The 21,688-nt window shown below is 44.1% G+C and overlaps 1 protein-coding gene across 10 annotated transcripts in view; it reads left to right on the forward strand.

The window, feature by feature from the left end:
* PTPRU (protein tyrosine phosphatase receptor type U) overlaps nt 1–21,688 on the forward strand; it is a 363,596-nt gene that overhangs the window by 318,826 nt on the left and 23,082 nt on the right. For 7 of the 10 annotated variants that reach the window (XM_083626763.1, XM_083626762.1, XM_083626767.1 and 4 more), the window contains 5 exons: nt 3,675–3,810; nt 5,156–5,305; nt 6,349–6,522; nt 15,173–15,313; nt 20,547–20,672. In XM_083626763.1, coding sequence (XP_083482889.1) covers nt 3,675–3,810; nt 5,156–5,305; nt 6,349–6,522; nt 15,173–15,313; nt 20,547–20,672 — 727 coding nt within the window. Of the gene's footprint in view, nt 1–3,674; nt 3,811–5,155; nt 5,306–6,345; nt 6,523–15,172; nt 15,314–20,546; nt 20,673–21,688 lie in introns of all 10 variants that reach the window. The other 3 variants (XM_083626766.1, XM_083626769.1, XM_083626771.1) reach the window with 1 other exon arrangement.

Below are 21,688 nucleotides of genomic sequence, written 5' to 3' on the forward strand. Positions count from 1 at the left end.
AGAGTATAAATATTATTATTATTATTACATAGGGAGCTGGCCCACTATTTGTCCACTAGCTCAATATTGCATGTTTTGGACTGGCATTGGCTTCCCAGTATCTCAGATTGAGGTCTTTCTCATCGCATGCTACCTGGCCCCAAATCACACAGTGACTGGCCCAAAATCACACCCAATGAGCTTCATGGCTAAGTGGGGGATTCAAACCCCAGTCTTCCAGGTCCTAATGTGGCTCTACTCTAACTGCTAGGCCACGCTGCCATCCTCACAGTTACATGGCCTGCATGGCTACATTGGCTATTCTGCTGAGACGGTGGAAGACCATGAATGTTGCACTCCTGGTCTTACACCTGCTCTTCTTCTTCTTTTGCTTGCAAAGCAGCCCCATGCTAGCACAGAACACAGCAGTAGCGCTGTTCCTCGTCGTTCTTTATAACTTCTGCATTCTGTGCTCTTTCTGTGCTAGATAAACAAGAAAGGACTGATGAATGAAAGCTGGGGAATTTCTCCTCATCACCACTTTTCTCCCTCTCTCTCTCGTCGATTGCTTCATCAGTATTCATTCATCAGGGACAACCAGTATAATTAGTTTCCCCAGCCTGTAATCATTGATAATCACAGCAAGTGATTCATCTGCCCCAGAAATTAGTATATGTACTAAGAAGGTCCAATGGAAAGGAGAAGTGGCTTCCCTTTGCGGCATTTGGAATTTTGCTGGGGCTTGGATGGGTGGATCTTCGTTCAGGAGGGGATCTGTGGGGTCAGCTCTGTGCTACAGGCAAGCTTTCCCTAAGGAACAACAATCTGTCATGAATCTGCTTCTCTCAGCATGTGTGTGAGCGAGCTGGTTTTGTCTAAAGCAGGTCTGGGAAGGGACCTTGGCAGAAACCTTCTGGCTGCCGTTGCAGGAATATATCGATGAATGAGATGTTGGCTGTGTTCACGCATAGTGCTAAACCATAGTTGAACATTATGTCCTTGTGTGCTTTCCCTTCCTTTCTCTTCCTCTTGTGCAGCTGTGAAGAAGGGATTTGGTTAGGTTTATTGTTTATTATTATTATTATTATTATTATTATTATTATTATTAAACTTATACATTGCCCTATACCTGGAGGTCTCAGGGCGGTTCACAACAAATCCACAACATATAAAATCAAACCAAAAGCAGTAACCCAATAACACCCCCCAAAAAAATCCACATTCTAAAAGGATGTCAATCAAATCAGCCAAAGGCCTGGTTAAAAAGGAATGTTTTTGCCTGGCGCCTAAAAGTGTATAATGAAGGTGCCGGGCAAACTTACCTGGGGAAAGGATTCCATAGACGGGGAGCCGCTGCAGAGAAGGCCCGTTCTCGTGTTGCCACCCTCCGGGCCTCTCGAGGAGGAGGCACACAGTTTGTCTTGATCAACCATCTTCAGCTAGTGCTTAATGGACATATCACATCTAGATAATAATAGCAATAGTTAACGATAGATCCTAGCTGAGAGACAATGGTAAACTGTGGTTAGTTGAAAATGGAACCAAATGCCCCCCAGTCTCCCTTTGGAGGAGGAGAGTGGGATGGGGAAGTCTTGTGCAGCTAACACTAACCTGGTTTAGCTGTGCGTACCATTAAAATATGGTTTAACTAATTTAGCACTTCATGTGAACCTGACCTTTGCCCTGCCTTTCAGAAACCCCAGGCTACATAGAATTGTGGTTGGCAAATGATCAAGATGAAAACACAACTAATAACAGACCCCACTCTCATGCATTAAAGCCAACTTTTGACCCATGAATTAAAATGGGGTGAGGATTGAAACCCAGTTGTTTCCTGTACTATTCAACACACTAATCACCACACCACACTGGATCCCAGCACTACTCTCTCTCAAAAACCATAAAAAAGCTACAAAGAAGGGTTGGAAAGCTTGGATAAATTCTATTTGTCTGGCACATTCTTCACTGTTGTTTAAAGAAAAGTAGGTATTGATTAAAAACAAAACAAGACCCACAACATTAAAATATAATCACATCCAAGAACTAAAATACATTTTAAGAAACCCACTTTTCAGGTGGTTAGCCTTGACTCCCCAAAGCCTGCTGTAGCAAATGGGTCTTTCAATAAAATATGTGCTCAGGCTTGGACTTGGTTGAGTTTCTAAAGGCCAAGACTTCTATCACGGGGAGACAGCGGTCAAGAATGCATCTTTGCCTTTAGCATTCTAATTCATTGGAGCAGTGAAGGAACATATGGAAGAAGTTAGGCCAGCCTTTCCCAACATGGTATATTAGGAGCAGACGAAGACGCCTCATACTGAGTCAGACACATTGGTCCATCAGGCTTCCTCAACCTCGGCCCTCCAGATGTTTTTGGCCTACAACTCCCATGATCCCTATCTAGCAGGACCAGTGGTCAGGGATGATGGGAATTGTAGTCTCAAAACATCTGGAGGGCCGAGGTTGAGGAAGCCTGAGTCTACATTGACTGGCAGCAAGTCTCCAGGGTTTCAGATTGGGAATATCTCCCACCCCTACCAGAAGATGTTGGGAACTGGGTGTGGGACTTTCTGTATACTCTATCACAGAGCTGCTCGCCTTCCCTGTTATTTGCTTGGGCAATTTATTTGCCACTTACATTTCAGCAAGTTTACAGCATAGATTAACACATCAGAAATAAAAAGTACAAAAAAAAGACCAGCAAATTTCCACATTCTGGAAGGCACAGTCAACAACTAAATGGAGCATCCTCTTTAGCATAAAAATAAACATTACACAGAAAAATCAGCTGCAAAATTACAAGGAAAATTCCAGATAGCGAAACACAGCAGACAGCTAAACAATATATCCTCAGAATATCAGGAAATAGAATATTACAAATGAAAATCAGCTAAGAAGTATGAATTCCACATTTTTAAATGACATGATTGACAATCAGGTAAAATAAAAATCAGCTCACTCTTCCCACTCCTCAATATGCTACATCAATTGTACAATCAAACAGACCAATCCAACTGAATTCCCAACCACTTATATAGCAATAAACAAAACTTATTCTAAATGCAGCTAAAAAATACATCCCAGTCAGTCTCACTCAAGTATACCTTTAACATGATCAACACACATGAAACACATTAACACTATAAATCAGTGGTTCCCAAAACGGTTGGTGGAATTGTCAGGGGTGGGGTGGTGTGCTGGAGGTGTAAATGACTACCAGATAGTGAAAAGCTGGTGTCACTGGATCAAGTTTATCAATTTTGTTGAATTAATTAAACTAAATAGTTTTAATTGGATTTTGAATAAATGTGAAATCCATTGTTCCTGTTTTGAATATCTTTCTTTCCTGTTTTGAATATCTTTCTTTTGTGAGTAATACTCTTTATAGGGTATGGTAGCGGGCACTGGGGAAGAAGTTATGGAACCAAGGGTGGGAAGCCTGAAAAAGTTTAGGAACCACATCTCTAAACCAACATACTCAAACTTACTATTCTATCACACCGCCAAGTCACATTGCCCACACTCTGCAACCAACATGGTGACCTCCATCATCCTTGACCATTGGCCAGGCTGGGTGGGGTTGATGGGAGTTCAGAAAAATAGGAAGAGAAGGTACTGGGTTGGAGAAAGCTGTGTTATGCTTAGGCATTTAAGAGTCTACCATCCTCTCCTCCCACATCCACAACCCTCTGCAGTGCCGGCACAGGGAGGACAGGCTGTTACATCGTCTTGGACGTGATGCTGGATATGGCTGAGTGTGAGGGTGTTGTAGACATTTACAACTGCGTGAAGACACTATGCTCACGGAGAATCAACATGATCCAGACCGAGGTGAGATTTGGACATGGGGGTATGGTCCCAGTGGAGACAGGGATGGACTATGGGTTATTGTAACAGCATGTTTAGAATGCAAAACAGCACCCCATGGATTCATAAAAGGACAATCTCCTGGTTTTCATCTGCCTTGCACCAACTTCCTGTTCTGCTAAGGCACCAGTAAGATTGGATCCTCTTCTTTCTTTTGCTGTGTAATTCCCATGTTCTCCTACTGGGGATCCCAAATTATTATCACTCTTCAAGACCTGTCATAACCTGCGTCCCAACAATTCACTGCTATAACATGCTATAACATCCTGTCCATGTTCCGGCGTCACACTAAGTTGTAGTTTAACCAACTATAACCTAGTTATAGCCAACATGGCTTCCTCCAGATGTTGTTGGACTACAACTCCCATCATCCATGACCACTAGTCATGCTGGGGCTGATGGGAGGGCAGCACATCGGCTACCACTGGTTTAGTGTGACATGAAAATCCTTAGGCCTCAAGTTCCCTTGTTTCAAACAAACCAAAGCTAACATTACCTACAGTGTGCCGCTTCAGGCAAAATGGCAAAACTATAGTTTAGCAAATGAAAGGGACCCAGCCCTATTTGTTGGAGTTCAGTCCAGCTTTAAGGATGCTTTAAGACACCTCAAAAAATATTGTGGTGTAGTAGCATATAAATATAAGGGCTGTGCACTGTCCATCTTACATCCACTCTATGGCCCTGATCCATGGCTCCCCAATCAGGGACACCACCTACCCCACCCTGGATCTGGGTCTGAATTAGTGCAAGGGGGAGGGGCTAAGGTTTAGGTATTTCCCCCCCTAAAGCTTGACTTAAACACACACCTGGGAGAAGGAGATGTTGCATTTTCCTCCCATAGTCAATTCTTCAAAGCTTCTCCAAGAAGCTGCTTTTGAAAATGGGTATCCTGCACCACACCAAATCTGTACATAGTGCTCATTTGCAAAATGTAGTAAAGCTGCTTGAAAAGGAGGCTCCTTTACCCTGCAGCATCGATGCTATGGTGCTGCTTCAGGGATGGACCTCAGACATGAAGGAGCACCAGGTGGCGGACTCCCACCTTCTCCTGGGAAAATGCAGCCAGTGGTCAGGGTATTCACAGGGTTTTCCTGCCCAATGCCTGCCTCTCATTTCTATCCGATGCCCTGACAGCCACAGATTGCTCCTGGCCATCCAAGCCAACCAGTCACAGTCCACGCCTGTCTGCACTTAACACCCTCCTAATATTCCTGATTTGGCTGAGGCCTTGGACCTCAGAAGAATCTGGTGAATTATTTCAATTGCATAAATCAATAACCATTTAAACTTTCATTCCCCTCTCCTGAAGGAGCAATATGTCTTCATCCACGATGCCATCTTGGAAGCCTGCCTGTGTGGAGAGACCAGTATCCCTGTCAGTGAATTCAGGCCCACATACAAAGAGATGGTCAGGATAGATCCTCAGAGCAACTCGTCACAGCTGCGGGAGGAGTTCCAGGTGAGTCCATGAAAGCTGAAGGCTTCTTTGAACCAAAGAGACTTTCTTCAAGCGCACATTTATGATGAGCCTTTGGACCCAGGATTGCCAAAAGCAAGAGCCCAGTATAGCCTAGGCATGCATCTTTTGTGATAACCAGGAACACAGAGCTGGAAGAGACCGTTGGGGTCTTCTAGTCCAACCCCCTGAAGTGTAGGAATCCTTTGCTCAAACTGGGTCTTGAAAACCACCACCCTGAGAGTAAGAGTCTTTAGTTGAGGATGTCACCTTATTTCCAGGCAAGGACACAGAACCATGTTACTAGCAAATGTTCAAAGCTTTTCCCAGAGTGGAGGTGCCAGGATCGGACAAAAGCTTTCACTTCTTGAATTTCTACTTGCCATGCAGTTGTTGAAGGCATAGGCGTAGCTCCTGCCAGCCTAGCAGTTCGAAAGCATGCTAGTGCAAGGAGATAAATAGGTACCGCTGTGGCAGGAAGGTAAACAACTTTTCCGTCTGCTCTGGTTTCTGTAAAGGTGTTCTGTCATGCCAGAAGCAGTTTAGTCATGTTATGTATTCAGGCCACATGACCCAAAAAGCTGTCTGTGGACAAATGCCGGCTCCCTCGGCCTGAAAAGCGAGATGAGCGCCACAACCCCATAGTCGCCTTTGACTGGAGTTAAATGTCCAGGGGTCCTTTACCTTTACCTGAAGGTGTAGGATTTTAGGAAGGAAAAAGAGAAAAATGACAATTCTGTTTTTGGGAGGCTGGATGGAGGATGGAGAGGGGGGTGGGTGGGTGGGTGTGGGTGTGTTTAAAATTAGCCAAAAGTACAAAGGTAGAATTTGCATTCATTGCTCCACCCACTTTTGCCTCTATTCCTGCCCACCATTGTCACGTGAGCCCCCCAGAATGTTGACAAGAAGGGAATGCAGCCCTGGGGCTAAACAATGTTCCCCACTCCTGATATAAAAGAAGGGTGCCTATTTATTGTGCCTGTTAAATTTCTCCTGACTCTGAGATTATGAAATGCTGCCTGACCTGGTTTCCTTGTGTCCAGCAGACTCTGAATTCTGTAACACCCCACCTGGATGTGGAGGAGTGCAGCATCGCCCTTCTGCCGCGCAACCGGGAGAAGAATCGCAGTATGGACGTGCTGCCTCCAGACCGGTGCCTCCCCTTCTTGATCTCCATGGACGGAGACAGCAACAACTACATCAATGCGGCCTTAACTGATGTAAGTGCCTTGCCGGGGTGTTATGGGTGGGGAGTGGAAATGGAGGAGGCCAAGCCTCTCTCTATCCTGCACCTGATAAGGTTCAAGCTGCCACATTCAGGCTCCAAAGCCATTGAATGGGAACGTGGAATCAGGACCTGCCTTTCAAAGACTGAAAAGAAAGTTCAAAATGCAAAGTTTTCTAAGTAAGCAACTAGATAAAGGTCTAGATATACTTTCAGAAAATGCACAGTTGTTGTCTCATCCAGGCTATAATTAAAATGAGTTATATTTTAATCGGCCTTTGGTTGATTCATATTTTGCGCTTTGAATTGTGTTTGGGAGGAGTATTGTTTCGTTTTGTTTCTGTTCTAACTATTTATTTGTGCTTTTATCCTGTATTTTTATATTGTGAACTGCTCTGAGATCTTTGGATGAAGGGTGGTATTATAATAGAATAACACAACATAAAACATAACATAACATAACATAACAACGTATTTACAGCAGAGATGAAATGAAAGTTTTTCATTCAAAATGGCAGCTGCGATGAAGTGGAAACTGTCCCCTGCAAATTTGAGGGGACTGGAAAAATTCTAGAATTTATTTTGAGCTAGGAGCTTTTCCAGACGAGTAGCTGCTTCCTGCTCTCTCTCTTTCTCTCTTTTTCAAATGTGGTTTGGAACTCCTCCAACAATATCTCCCATAATAACTCACTATGATTATAATTTAGTGTCTAATATACTGTTTCTTCTTGTTGTGAACTGAAACCTATTCAGCATGCACCCATATTTCCCAGGAAGGATATATGCTCCTTTACAGCCTGTAGATTGATTTGGAATCAAGCATCCTCTAATCAAAAGGGGTATAACTCAGTGGCAGAGCAAGTGCTTTGCACGCACAAGTTCTCAGCTACAATCCTCGGCATCTCCAGATAGAGCTGAAAGATACTCTTAGCATCAGTGCCTGTCACTGTAGACAATGCTGAGCTAGATGGAACAGTGGTCAGGCTTGATATGAGGCTATGCTCTTTAGAGAGTTTTGGCTAAACATTAGGAAGAACTTGCTGATGGCTCCATCTGTCTGAGAATATAACAGAAGCCGGTACAAAGACATTAAATACTGGTCACTTAAATGGCTGGGACACCGTATTTTCTTCTACTTTTGGAGCACTGATCAGAGAGGGGCTGTAGCTTTGCATATAAAATGACCCAGGTTCAGTCTCTGCCATCTTCTCCAGTTAACAGGATCAGGTAGACCTTTATTTCTCGCAAGAGCTTCTGTCAGCCAGAATTGACAACACTTGCTTAGATGGATGGATAGTCTGGTAATGGGCAGCTGCCTATGATCTTCTCTGCTCTTCCTAGACATTTCTGTGCTGTGTGATTTGATTTTTCAGTTTCAGTTCTTTTGGCTCACTTTGTCTTTTCACCTGTTCTTTAAAAAGAGACACAAAGCACATTCTAGTCTCTCTCTCTCTCCCTCCCTCCCTCTCTCTCTCTCTCTCTCTCTCTCTCTCTCTCTCTCTCTTTCTCTCCAAGAGAAGACAGTGATGTAAATTCAGCAACCACTCCTTGAACAATTCTACCTCTCTCTTCTCTCCTCCCCCGCGGTCCTTTTTTCTTTCCAAGCCAGGGGAAATAAAATCCATTATGCATAGAAGTTCCTTTGCGAGTGCACGGGCTGAACTGACACGCCGTGTTATTGTAAATATGTCTAACAAAGAGCAGGGAGAAGAGGGAGTCAGGAGCATCCAAGCTGAACACTGCCACTGCGCTCCCATCTCAGGAGCGTGCCGCAAAACCGAGACTTAAGTGGTAGCAAGGCAGAGGGAGCAGATAAGCTTTTCATTCGCTCCCACCACACAGATGTCGGGATGGGGGGGGGAGAGTGGTGTTGGTCCACATTTTAATTCCCATCTCCATAACTGCGCTTCCAGGAGCAACGTGCAAAAGAGAAGATCCGTTATCCTTTGAAATTCACACATCTATGAATTTTGCAATGCAGTTTTGTGAGAGAGAAAAAACATAGATTAGGGAAAAGTGCGCATTTGTATGAGCACATGAAAATTGCTTGCAGAAATGTGCATGTTGGGCAAAATTCCGCACAAGCCTCTGCCTTTTAGGATACATTCACATTAAAAATGCATATGAATTATCACACAGACTCTTTTTTTAAAAAAATTAAAAATCACAAACTGATGAGGAAATGTGGAGAAACTAAGTGAACTTAGAACTTGAAAAGTGGGGAAATGAGAGAATTAGAAATGGACAGATAGCATAGGTTAAACAAGTGGGCATGGGAATCATGCCAGCTCAGTCTGCCCATGGTTTGGCTGTACTCCACTGGCTTCACCCCCAATTTCCATATGCCTAACAGGAAGTCCATAATATATGTACATCAGCAACCCCCAAGGTCAGGGACTTCAGTCAGCCAGGGTTTCCAGCTCTGTGGACTGCCTGTGTATGTTCTGTGCTCTCAGGTCCTGATTATTCATGTATTTCTATCCCCGCTTTTCCCAAGTTGGGTTTCAAGGTGGCTCAGAATTTCCCCCAAAAAACATCGTTTGAAATAAAAAGAAACTAGTGGAAAACAATTGATAAACTCCAATGAAACACATTCAAGACCAGCATTAAAATACCAATTGCCTTGATAGCAGCCCATTTGTCAGCATCATCTGCATCTAGTTTTCAAATACAGTGGACCCTCTAGTTATGTGACCCTCTGGATACTTAACTTTTGGGTGTATACTTCCAGGTTTCGCCCCGTGCGCATGTGCAGAAGTGCTCTGTGCACTTTGTGCATGCACAGAAGTGCTCAATCGCGCCACGTGCATGCCCAGAAGCGGCGCCTCCACCTACAGAACTTTCGGGTTGCGGATGGACCCCCAGAACGAATTTAATTCGTATCCGGAGGATCCACTGTAAAGGCCTTTCTGAATAGGAAAGTCTTAGCTTGAAAGATAATCCAGATAGATCTCTCTCAGGGCCAGACTACATGTCATACTGTTCATATAGTTTTTAATGCAGACAAAAAGATAGTAAGTTCATTGGAAGATGGAGTCTGCTGTCTTGTAGGACTCCATAGATCCATATTCTTTCCCTGGGGATACTATAGTAATATACATGTGTGTGGTTGGATTGATTTTTTGAGTATTTGATAACACCAACTTAAAAGGTTTTTAAGGACTCAGCTATACAGCTGCAAATAAAAAAGTTTAAGTGTGTTGTAAAGTGCAATATACAAATGTGACACTAGATGGCAACAGTGAGCTATGGCAAATTCAATATATTTTTCAAAACATTTTTTAAAAACAGCATTTTCAAAGAGTTTTTTTATGTGTGTGTAGATTCCACCTAGGTGTGCATAGGCAGATAGATATGAAATTTTTAATTAGTTACCAGTATCTGTATCTTAATATCTCAGTTCCTCGAACTATCTTTATATTTACTATACAGAATTTTGAAAATAATAAAAAGTGTTTAAACTAACCACTTTTGTTTTGAAGAAAGAGCCACAGACTGAGGGCCCTGATCTGAAACATACCTGAGGGCCCATATCTGAAACAATCCATGCATTATGGATTGAAGCCTTCCCCCAGTTTTCTGCTGTCAATCACCTCCCTGTCATTGCCCCAGCTCCTATTTCCCCTCTAAGCTGCTGGGTTCCCCCAGATTTCCTTCAGGCTTATAATAGCATAGCTAAGCCAAGACTCCAAAACACTAAAAGCCACTTGTGGACTCAGGGCTGGCCCAAGACATCTTGCTGTCTGAGGCAATAGTGACCCACCCCATTCCAGACATTAAGTGGAATATTGTAACGATTCTTTCTTTGACATTAGCGATGGGATATTTTCTTCCACCATGACTCGAGGAAGCAGGCTGTGGAGTGCTAGACAGACTGCACGGCACCCACAGCTCTGTCCTTGGAATGTCTCATCACCATATCCAGCCCATCAGTATCTACCGCCTGAGGCGACTGCCTTGCTCTGCCTAATGGTAGGGCCGACTTTGTTTGAACCTGTGCTTTTGGCAGGCCTGCTCATGAGATAAAAACATGCCTGTTCAGGCTTTCAGATCACATCTTCCCATACAATGGAGCCCATCTAGAATGAGCACATTTTTTCACAATCCTTTTATCCATATGATATGGCCAGCCGCGGCACTTTATGCAAACGAGTAAAATTCACAATGCCGGTTTTCAGGTAAAAGGGAAAATAAAAGTAGATGGGCAAATTAATCAGTGACCTGCTTCAATTAGCCAGAGAGGTCAGTTTGGTGGTGGTGGGGAGAGCGTTCTGAAAGCCGACAGTGACGTAAAACTTCCAAGGAAATGGAATAATCAAGGGTAAAGGGCTTCCTCTGTAGGTTTGTCTCTTGCCATCAAAGCACAAAAGGATTTGATTAGATCATGATGTGCTATATCCTTATTCACTTTCCAGAATCATCAGGGACCGCCTTTCAAATCAACCCTTTCTTTTACTTGTGTGCCCTATGCATTTTTGTAAATAACTTGGGCACAACAGGGAGTTGACCATTTGATTCATGGCCACTTTTAACTGGGCACCGTTGTAAATCTAGGCCTAGGCCTGGAACAAAAGATCCAGTCAAACTGTGGCTTCAGGGTTCTTAGGTCTGTACCTCAGGCCCATTTGCTCCATCCTCAGAAGGGCACCCGCAGTGCCAGTGCTGCAGTCTTTGCCATTGCCCAATGGTCTTGTTGGCAGATTAAAATGGTGGCTTGCCAACAGCATGCCACTACTACTTAGGAAGTCAGGAATATAGAGGGCAGGTGGATAGATGGGCTCATAGTCAGCAACTGCTGGGGATCATAGGTGCTAGTGCCAGGCTTCTCTTCCTTCTTTCACACACTTCAGTTTCCTCACTTCCTGGATTGTGATAACTATAGTGTATTCTGGTAAGCTAAGATCCCTGCAAATATGCATTTGCTTCCAAAAGAGTCTTGTGGAGCAGAAGTAGGATTTCTCTGGCTGTTTATTCTAAGTCCTCGGGCCATTGCCCTTGTTTGGAGGACAAAGTAGAATATGGTCTGACCTGGGCCCCTTAAACTAACTTGGGGCCTGAAGTGTGGTGGAGGACAGAATTTCATTACCAGAGTTGAAGTAAGATTCAGTAGCCAGGACAGTCATCTTCTCTATAAGGAATGGAATGGAAGTGCCATCGTGGCCTTTTTCGTCAGGCAGCAAAATGTCTTGATTGGCCCTGCTAGAAACCATGCTTTGAATTGAGTTTGCCTTTTCTGAATAGGAGGGAAACTGGTTTGTGGTAAACCATAGTTTCTTCAGTTCACGTGCAACAGTAAACTGTGATTATCGCAAACCAATAAGTGATGGTGGGACAGGGGGGTACATTGGGGGAGGGCATTGGCCCAAGACCAAATGGACCAAATTTGATTTTGCTGTGAAATTTGAACTGTGCCCAAAGGAAGAAACCAGGGCATCACTGAAAAGTCAGGTGTGAGAGCAACACCTTCCCTTCCCTTCCAACTGGAGGGAAGATGAGATGGGCTAATTTGATCCTGGGGGCACAGGTAGCTGTCTTGTGTTGAGTCTGACCATTGGTCCATCTAGCTTAGTATTGCCTACACTGCTTGGCAGTGGCTCACCAGGATTCCAGACAGAGTTCTTTCCCAGCCCTACAAGGAGATTCCAGGGACTGAACCTAGTTCTTTGTGCATGCGAAGCAGATGCTCTATCTCTGAGCTGTGGCCCTTCTCCTGGGGTTGCCTGTTGAAGGAGAGAGCCCTAATAGCTGACTCTGACTTGCACCAATTAATCACTTAACACCATCAGCTTTCCTGCACAGATCCCACCTCTCTTGATTTCCTGCATTCCCAGTTCTCCTTTCTGTTCTGATCAGGTAGCAAATTGCTGTAATTATTTTTATGCAAGCACCAGAGCTGAAGAATGAAAAAAACTGGTGCTTATCTCTCCATTAAGTAGCAGCCCATGGAACTCATGGTACTCTTTCATCATTTGTGCCCCACTTTGCTGCCTTTTTAAGCAATTGGTGTTTTTTTTGTGGGGGGGGGAGGCTCTGTAAAATAACAAATTCGTCCTGAGATTCCCTTTGTCCAACTTCACCTCTTTGGAGAGAAGCTGATCCAAATCACCCGGCTGATGGGAGAAAAGAACTCAAGACTGAGATTATGCACTCTGTAACAGAGTTTGAAAGAAACTGAGAAAGCTGGGAGATGTTTTCTAAGTGCAGGGAACTTGTCACTTGAGCTCATAAGTGTTGTTTCAAGGGCTCTTTAGGAAGGCAAAGAGCTGAAGAAGAAAAGCTCTGCAACCCTGGATTGTCTGCTCCATCTCTGCAGGTGCCCCTAAAAGCCCTTGCTTCTTTTGAAGTGCTAACAAGCCTTGCAAAGTCATTACCTTGAGGTTAAGGGTCTTTTCTTTCCTTCCCCTCCTTTCCTCCTCCCAAGAAAATGTTTGTTAGAAGCAAAGCTTAGAGGAGCCTGCCTGGCTTTTCTGTGTCTTACCATTTCCCTCCCTCTACCCATTGCAAAACCCCAATAAATATTACCAGGCAATGTTGGCTGTGTTATAGTTTAGATCCGAGAGCTGCTTTCTGTGCTCTTATTATCCAAAAGGTATAACTTCGGGGGGGGGGGCGAAGAGATGATCCACTGGGCAGACATTTTTCACACTGGTTCTTAGATCAAAGGAGACGGAATTCTGTTTTTTTAAAAAGAGACCTGAGTGCTTTTTTCCCATCGAGCAATATCAATGGACAGAGGCTCATTCTTTTTAAAACTTTGTGTTTGCTGGGAATGAGGTCCTAAGTGGGAATGAGGCTTTATCATATCTCTGTCCTTCAGCCTTCAATTTAGTTTGATCCAAAATGGGCCTCTGCGCTGACTCGCATTGATATGTATATGTGTGATTTTTCTTCACCAGATGATTATTTGTTACAGGCCTCAAATTATAAGGCAGACAAATGGTATCAGATTAGAGATTCTGACTCCTGAGTTTGAAAGAGGATCCAGCATGCTCCAAGATCCCCAGTAGAATTACTTATAAATATGGCACAGAGTGTGCGGGAGAAAAGTATGCTCATAAATTTCCAGGCTTGATTTTACGTGAGGGCATTGACTTCTGAAGTCCTGTATGGCTTGGAACCAAAGTCTCTCTAGATCCACCTGCTCCTCTATGAGTCTCTTTGAGGCCTTTCTTCAGGGATTCCTCACCCCCTAAGATCAAGAGGGTGGGGGCTGGGGATCAGACCTTATGAGAAACAGTTGGGGGAGTTGGGTGTGTTCAGGGTAGCCCTTCAAATATTTGAAGGGCCATCACATGGAAGATGGAGCAATCTTGTTTTCTGCTGCTCCAGAGGGTAGGACTTGAACCAATGGATCCAAATTGCACAAAAGGAGATTCTGACTAAACATCAGGAAGCGTTGAACTAGGACTAGGAAGGCCCAGGTTCCAATTCCACTTAGCCAAGAAATACACAGGGTGGCCTTGGGTCAGTCAGTATCTCTCAGTCTAACTTACCTCACAACAGGGGTGTCATCTGGAAGTGGACAGGGGACAGAGCCGCCCCAATATTTTCAAGAAGGGAAGATGTTTGGCCCTTTGAGGATCGCCAGAACACCTTCTGACCCCCCCAAAAATGTTGGGCACAACTCGGCGTGCCTGTCTCACAAGGTTTTTGTATGTATAAAAGGGGGCGGAGAAGCATGTACATTGCCTTGAGCTCCTTGGAGGTTAGAGAAGATATAAATGTGATAAAATAAATGTGATAAAATAAAGACAAACATTTGTCTCTGAGCCAAACCCAAACCCAGAGGATTCAAATGGCAGAGTAGCAGGACTGAGGGTACCATCGCTCAGCCAGGATTTCTCTGGGAACAGTGGGTGATATTCAGTGTAAAGTCATACCCAGAGTAGACCCCTTGATTAATGGGATCTACTCTGGGTATGACTTATACTGGATATCACCTACTAGAAGCACATTTAGGCAGTTCAGCTTCCATCTTTTAAAAGCTCACATTTAGTGTTTATCAATGGAGTTCCTTAAATACAGTGGTACTTCGGGTTACATACACTTCAGGTTACATACGCTTCAGGTTACAGACTCCACTAACCCAGAAATAGTGCTTCAGGTTAAGAACTTTGCTTCAGGATGAGAACAGAAATCGTGCTCCAGCGGTGCGGCGGCAGCAGGAGGCCCCATTAGCTAAAGTGGTGCTTCAGGTTAAGAACAATTTCAGGTTGAGAACGCACCTCTGGAACAAATTAAGTATTTAACTCGAGGTACCACTGTCATGCATGGGGATCTGAAAGTTGTATGGCATTTGATCAATCAAAAATGGCTATTTTATGCATGGTAACCATCACTTGAAATTTCAAATTACTAGTGAACAATCATATTGCCTGTTTTACTGAGATATGTGCTTTAGTAGACAGAAGGAAGTGAAGTAAGGAAGTGACGATCCTTCTGCCACCTTTAAGTTTCCCTTGTGTTTTTCAAGATAACCAATCCAAATGGAATTGGATTAATCCTGCATACAATCCTTTGCTTTAGAATCTCAAAACCCAGATTTCCATCTTCCTCCCAGTCAACCTTGGAGATTAGGGCTGTGATTTGCTCCATCTCTTCCCTCTAATATGCTTTTATCCCATGACTCTTTTTCTCTCCTTTAGAGCTACACAAAGAGTGCTGCCTTCATTGTGACCTTGCACCCACTACAGAACACAACCACAGACTTCTGGAGGCTGGTGTATGACTATGGCTGCACCTCCATCATCATGCTGAACCAGCTCAATCAGTCCAACTCTGCCTGGGTGAGTAACAGAGAAACACCTGCCACTCATTGCTGTTGCTTCTTTGAGCAGACTGTTTGCTCCACTTTGCATTTATGTATGATGTGGTCTTCAAAAAGACAGCCAGATCTACTTGCATTCAACTAATATCTCCAGGGTTTGTGTATGTGTGGATCAGTGGAATTAAGAATGTAAGTAATATATGAAACTTGAACAGTCAAATCACAGTTAAATAGTCTAATGCACAGGCTGATTCTGAAGCACAAAATAACCATGTTAAAACGATTCTGGTTAATTTAATTTCAGCAAAATAATGACATAGTCTGCAAGTCTGTTGAAGGCCAAAGTGATCTGAAGCAGAGGCCAGTTTGATCTGGATTTGCTAAAGGCTGGACTGATGGAATGGGCAGCCAGTCACTAATTCTGTTTCCACAGAATCATCACCAGGGCCACATGCACAACAAATATTTAAAGCGCTATGATACCACCTTAAACAGTTATTACTTCCCTTCAAGATTTCTGGGAGCTGTTCTTTGTTAAGGGTGCTAAGAGTTGTTAAGAGACACCTATACCCCTCACAGAGCTACAATTCTTAAGAGTGGTTTAACAATCAATAGCTCTTCCCAGGGAACTCTGGAAGCTGTAGCTTTGTAAGGAGATGATGATGAAAAGAGAGCTGAGTTGAAATTCTTCCTCTGCAAAAGTCAGGGGGATTCGTCTCATTACAGAGGAGCAGGAGAAACATTACAAAGTTGTGTGTGCGTTTGGCTTACCTTACTGTTTTAAACAGGTTTTTTGGCTGTTCTTTTAAAGTGTGAAACAACTGAGCCCATCGCTTACATTCACACTCATGGAGCTACTACTTGGGGGATTTTGACTGGAAATGATTGTGCAGCCCAGAGATTATTCCAATAGATAACAATTACTTTGGAAACACAAATAGTCCTTTGCTTATTCTGGATGAATTAGGAAGAAGCAATGCATGCCAATAACATCTTGTTTGCTTAAATGAATTAGCAAGAGAGCCACACAATTAAACTCAAAACTGCTGCCTCCTGTGTTGTTTTTGCTGCATTTGCAGCACCAAAGAGACCTCTCTGGGGTGCAAGCCTGGGCAGTGTATATGGAGGTCCTGGGCTGTCCAGATGGCAAGACCCCCCTCTTGGCCTCAGTGATGTGGTCCAAAGGGTTAGGGTTGGAAAGCAATACATTTGGCACCAGCTTGGCTGCCGGAGCTGCCAGAAGGACACAGCCTTGACAGCACAATCCAAGGACACTCTTCAGAGACTCCTGAACCGTTTTGCCCAAGCCTGTAGGGAGTTTGGCCTTACCACCTGACAAATATCCTGGGTTAGGATGTTGCCAGCACTCCACACATCAGCACTGGTGACCACATGCTTGAAGTGGTAGACAATTTTGTCTACCTGGGTTCCACATACCCAGCAACCTCTCCATCGACCCTGAGCTGGAGAAGTATATTGGCAAGGCAGGTATGGCAATGGCTCGCCTCTTCAAAAGGGTATGGGAGAATGTGATGCTAATGTCCAATACCAAGACGAAGGTCTATCAGGCTTGTGTGTTGAGCACTCTGCTGTATGGAAGTGAGTTGTAGGCAGCTTACAACCACCAGAAGCAACACCTCAATGCTTTCCACATCAGGAAGATTTTGGGCATCACATGGCAGTGTCAGGAGGTCCTACACACAAATAGGAGGCTGGCAGAGACACATGCCCAACTGGCATGTTCTGTCCCTCCTGGTCGTTCGTTCAGGAGATTCAAAATCTTTCTCCAGCCCGAACATCACAGTGACTGATACCTTAGAGGCATCAGCACACTTCGGGATCAGCAGAGTATAGGCAGTCAGTGTACAGACTCAGTAGTGCAGCATTTGGCTAAACTACATTATTTACATACTCAGAGCATCGTAACTCAGCTCCTTCATCTTCAGCATCAGACAGCAAAGAACAAAGGACAAACGTCCTACATCATGGAACCACAGTAATACAAATACAGTAATACAGTAATACAAACAGTAATACAAACATCCTGTCTCCGTGACTGCCCACAATGTGGAATGAAAACATACACCGGCATGTGATAAAAACAATTGCATGACTGCAGCACGGGAAAAGAATCCTAACAGGCTGGACAGAGTCTCAAACAAAGATGTGCTCTCCCAAGCCCACATCCCCAGCATGTTCACACTCTTGCCTCAGCAATGTCTACACTGGCTCGGTCATGTTCACAGAATGGAAGGTGGCAGGATCCCCAAGAACGTGCTCCGTGGGGAGCTAGCTTCAGGGACAGGACTAACTCTGCATTACAAAGATGTCTGCAAATGTGTCATGAAGGCTGGCTACATCAACCTCACTGTGTGGGAATCCCTTGCAGACGACCACAGTGCCTGGAGACAACCAGTCAGTTGTGTACCCACAGCAGTGACCAGAGGAGGAATAACCATTGGGAGTAGTGCAGAGAGAAGAAACATCATGGTAAACCTGCATGAGCAGAACCGGATGCCTCCATCTACAGAATCTCTGCTGCAACAAAACATGTCTCCCCCATATCAGTGTCTACAGCCACAGCAGGCACTGTAACCTTCCAATGGTTTGACTTTACCTACCAAGGCACACTCCTCCATTGCCACCCGAGACAGATGGTTGCCAATCAACACAGTTTGGAACCACCACACTCTGGCCATTAAAAATCCTCTGTATGGAAGGGAACTCTATGATGGATAGTCAGGATTGGATGATAGGAAGGGCATGGGACTTTGAATCTCCCCTCCCTGGATTCTTAAAGCCTTCTTGTCAAGTTCATGGCAGTTTTAAGAGCCCATTACAAGTCCGTAATGCTAATTTGCCTGAAAAACGCATTGGTTTCTTCTTCTTAACATAAAATTGGTATTACAGAGTCTTAATGGATGTCTGGAGAAGACTTCATTAACTGGATTATTTTATGAGTCAAGATCAGGCACTTTAGTGCAAATGACCCAAACCTACAGTTGCAATGCCGACAGGGAAAGTAAGCAGAGGAATGAATTAAAGGCCCACCTCGGGTGAAGAGGCGCCTTCCTCCGTCAGCTGCACTTGCTGAGCAGAAGAGGACTGCTGCGTCCTTAAATAACAGAATGAGGAAATGAACATTATCCCTGGTGCTCCCGTACCTAGGAATCCCAGCAATTCTGCAAGGCCAGGGGGAGTTTATTCAGGAGTGAAATTAAGGCTGGAAGCAATTGACACAGAGGGAAATCTGAGTCAGTAACTCTGCTACACCAGAGTTTGGGAAGCTTAAAGATAAAAGGAGTCAGAAGCAAAAGGCTTTTGGTAGTGGATGAGGTGCTCTGCCTTTCCCAGCTTCTTTTCATGTTCTTAGAGCAGCTTCCTGAATTCTCTTCATCCAAGGGATGGAGGCCCACTGGGACTGGTAGGACACAAAGAGGGGTGGCTAACGACAGGCAGAACCAAAGCCAATGAGAGGAAGATCCAACTAATTCTAATCCCTCCCCCTGTCAATCATTTTCCCTCCAAGGTCAGCACTGAGACTGAGCGCAGACCCTCCAAGTGTACCTATTTTCCAGGGACATCTCTGATTTAGAGAAGCCGTCCCGGTTTCTGATTTGACCCCAGAATGTCCCACTTTTCCTTAGGATGGCCCTGTTTTCATTGGAGAAATGTTGGAGGGTATGGAGTTATCCAACCCCCGAGCTGTCTGAAGGCAATCCTGTATAAGGAAGTTTTTTTAAAAAAAAAAGTTTTATGTTTTATTATGTTTTTATATATGTGGGAAGCTGCCCAGAGTGAGTGGGGCAACCCAGTAAGATGCGTGGGGTATAAATAGTAAAATTATCATGATGGAATGGGATGTCCCTATTTTCATCGGAGAATTGTTGGAGGGTATGGAAGCAGAAGGAAACTGACAACCAGTCAAAACTCCTAGACTGGTTACAGCAAAGAAGCCAGGCTGTTGAGGTCTACCTGAAGGCTGACTGAAGTTGGCAGAGTTGTGTCCCATTTGCTTGTAGTGGAAGAAGGAATCTGCAGATTGAAGTTTCTCTCAGTTTATCATTTTTCCAGTCTTAAATTCAGTTCACTACATTTCCACCTCACTTTGTGATTTATTTATTTTAAATAATATTCGTCATTTTAGTGCACATTCCTAATAGGAACATTTTTAATGCATTCTTTTAAAAAACTTAATATACCTTTTTTGTGAGCTGTTTACCCCTAACCCCTTCCACTCTATCAGTATGCAACTCTCTTCTTACAATATTTCACCACTACCTTGTTCTGCGAGCCCCACTGGGCATCTTATTCTTTGGGGATGTCTGCATAGTGCTGTTTAGCCAGATTTTAAATGTTTACCAGCTTAACATCAACAGCTAATAAATCAACCTTTACAGTGAAACAGCTTTAAAAAAAAAAGGTGACTTTGAGGGTATATCCCTTGCTTGAACCATGCCTTGCCGGAGGAAGTTTTAATATCCAAATTATAGCTCTGAGTCTGGAAGGCATCGAGATCACAGAGATTTATAGCCCCTATTAATAACCAATTATTTCTCAAACACATTTGCCATGCGGTAAGGCCTGGGCTGCCGGATGGCCCCAAATGCTAAATGTTCTGTTAAAGTGCAATGACAAACATCATATATTTTGTATTGACGCTGCCTTCCTGGCTGTCACGCACAAAAACAATCACATCGGTGACCCCTGAATGGAACAATACATCAGCTGCGCTGCTGGGTGGGAGATAGCAAGAGCAGGATCCCTTCCTATCAGTGATCTTTCTCTGGCATGTATAATGCTTGGGAATATTAAAGCTCTTGTTGATATAAACCTCCTGTTGATATTTCCAAGCGGGAATTGGCTGGGGGCGCGGCTCAGTCAGGGGACGTCTCTGATTGATGGGGAGTCAGATAACTTGGAATTGCTTCCCTACTAAAGAATATGGGTTTTCTTAGTTTAGGAAAAAAATAATACAGCTAAAGGGGAGTGGTGTGTTAGAGACCCCCTGTGGGCTATCAGATGCAGATTCATCACAGGTGTAACCTGTGGAATGTTTTGCCTTTGTCTTGTGAGTATGTCTTAGCAATGCATTGGGTACATAATTGCCTAGTATTAAGTCCATCTGAACTCAGAAGGGCTTTCTATTGAGTAAACATGTGTAGAACTGCAGGGCAAGGCCAGTAGCATCAGCAGTTGGCTGTATTCCAAAGTCACACTTTCATGACTCTGTGTTCTTTATTTCTCTCTAGCCTTGTTTACAATATTGGCCTGAGCCAGGACTCCAGCAGTATGGACCAATGGAAGTGGAATACGTTTCTAGGTCAGCTGATGAGGATGTTATCGCTCGTCTTTTCCGGGTTCAGAATGTAACACGGGTGAGAAGCTCAACAATACCATGCTGTTTTGAGATTATGTTGGTCTTGGGTGTATAATTCTTTTTTCTTAGACTGAACATGCCTAAGTTGCCTTATATCATCTCAAACTATTGGTCCATCTAACTCAGTATTATCTACCTGACTGAGAGCAGCTCTACAAGTTTCCAGCAGGAGTGTCTCCCAGTTCTGCAAGTAAACTGGCCCCAAGTTCTTACAGGCTTTATATACCAATAGTAACACATTGAACTTGGCCCGGTAAGAAAACAGCAATATGTGCAGATATCTGAGCAGAGGTGTTATATTTACTGACAGGTTCTCACTCCTGTTAGAAACCATGCTGCAGCATTCTCAGCTAACTGCAGCTTCTGGATCAAGCACAAATGAAGCCCCACATAGTGTGCATTGCAGTAACCCAGCCTTGAAGTGACCAATGCCTGAACTACTGTGGTCAAGTTCTCCCATTCCAGGAATGGTCAAAGCTATGGTACAATAATAGGGGGGCATGACAGCTATGTTCTACCCCCACGATTGGAGGCAGTATGCTCCCAGCTGCTAGGACTAGCAGGTGGGGAGAATGTTCTTGCGCTTAGGTCCTGCTTGTGGACCTTTTATGAACATCCGATTGGCCATTGTGAGAATAAGATGCTGGACTAGATGTGCTACTGGCCTGACCCAGCAGAGCTCTTAAAACACCTCCTTTTCAGAAATCTCTAGACTTTGAGAAAACTTCATTTTCAGGTTTGCAAGTGATGGAGTGCTCTCCATCCCAAGTTTGGCAGAATGATACAAAATCTCTCTCCCTCTGCCTTTCCCCAAGTCTGTTCAGAGAGCCCAGTCCTTTAAAGCATTCTCTTTTGCTTTTGAGTCCTCTTCTCCTTGTCTTGCATAATTGGTTTGGCATGGAGATGACACAGGTCTTTCTTGTCTCATTCCCATGCTGAAACTGCAGGGGCTGTTTTTAATAAGTATCAGATGCCACCACATTCTCCAGCTCCTGCCAACACTTGTCTTGCAGG

The sequence above is a fragment of the Podarcis filfolensis genome (genome assembly GCF_964270895.1).
Source record: "Podarcis filfolensis genome assembly, chromosome: 8".
NCBI classification, from domain to species: domain Eukaryota; kingdom Metazoa; phylum Chordata; class Lepidosauria; order Squamata; family Lacertidae; genus Podarcis; species Podarcis filfolensis.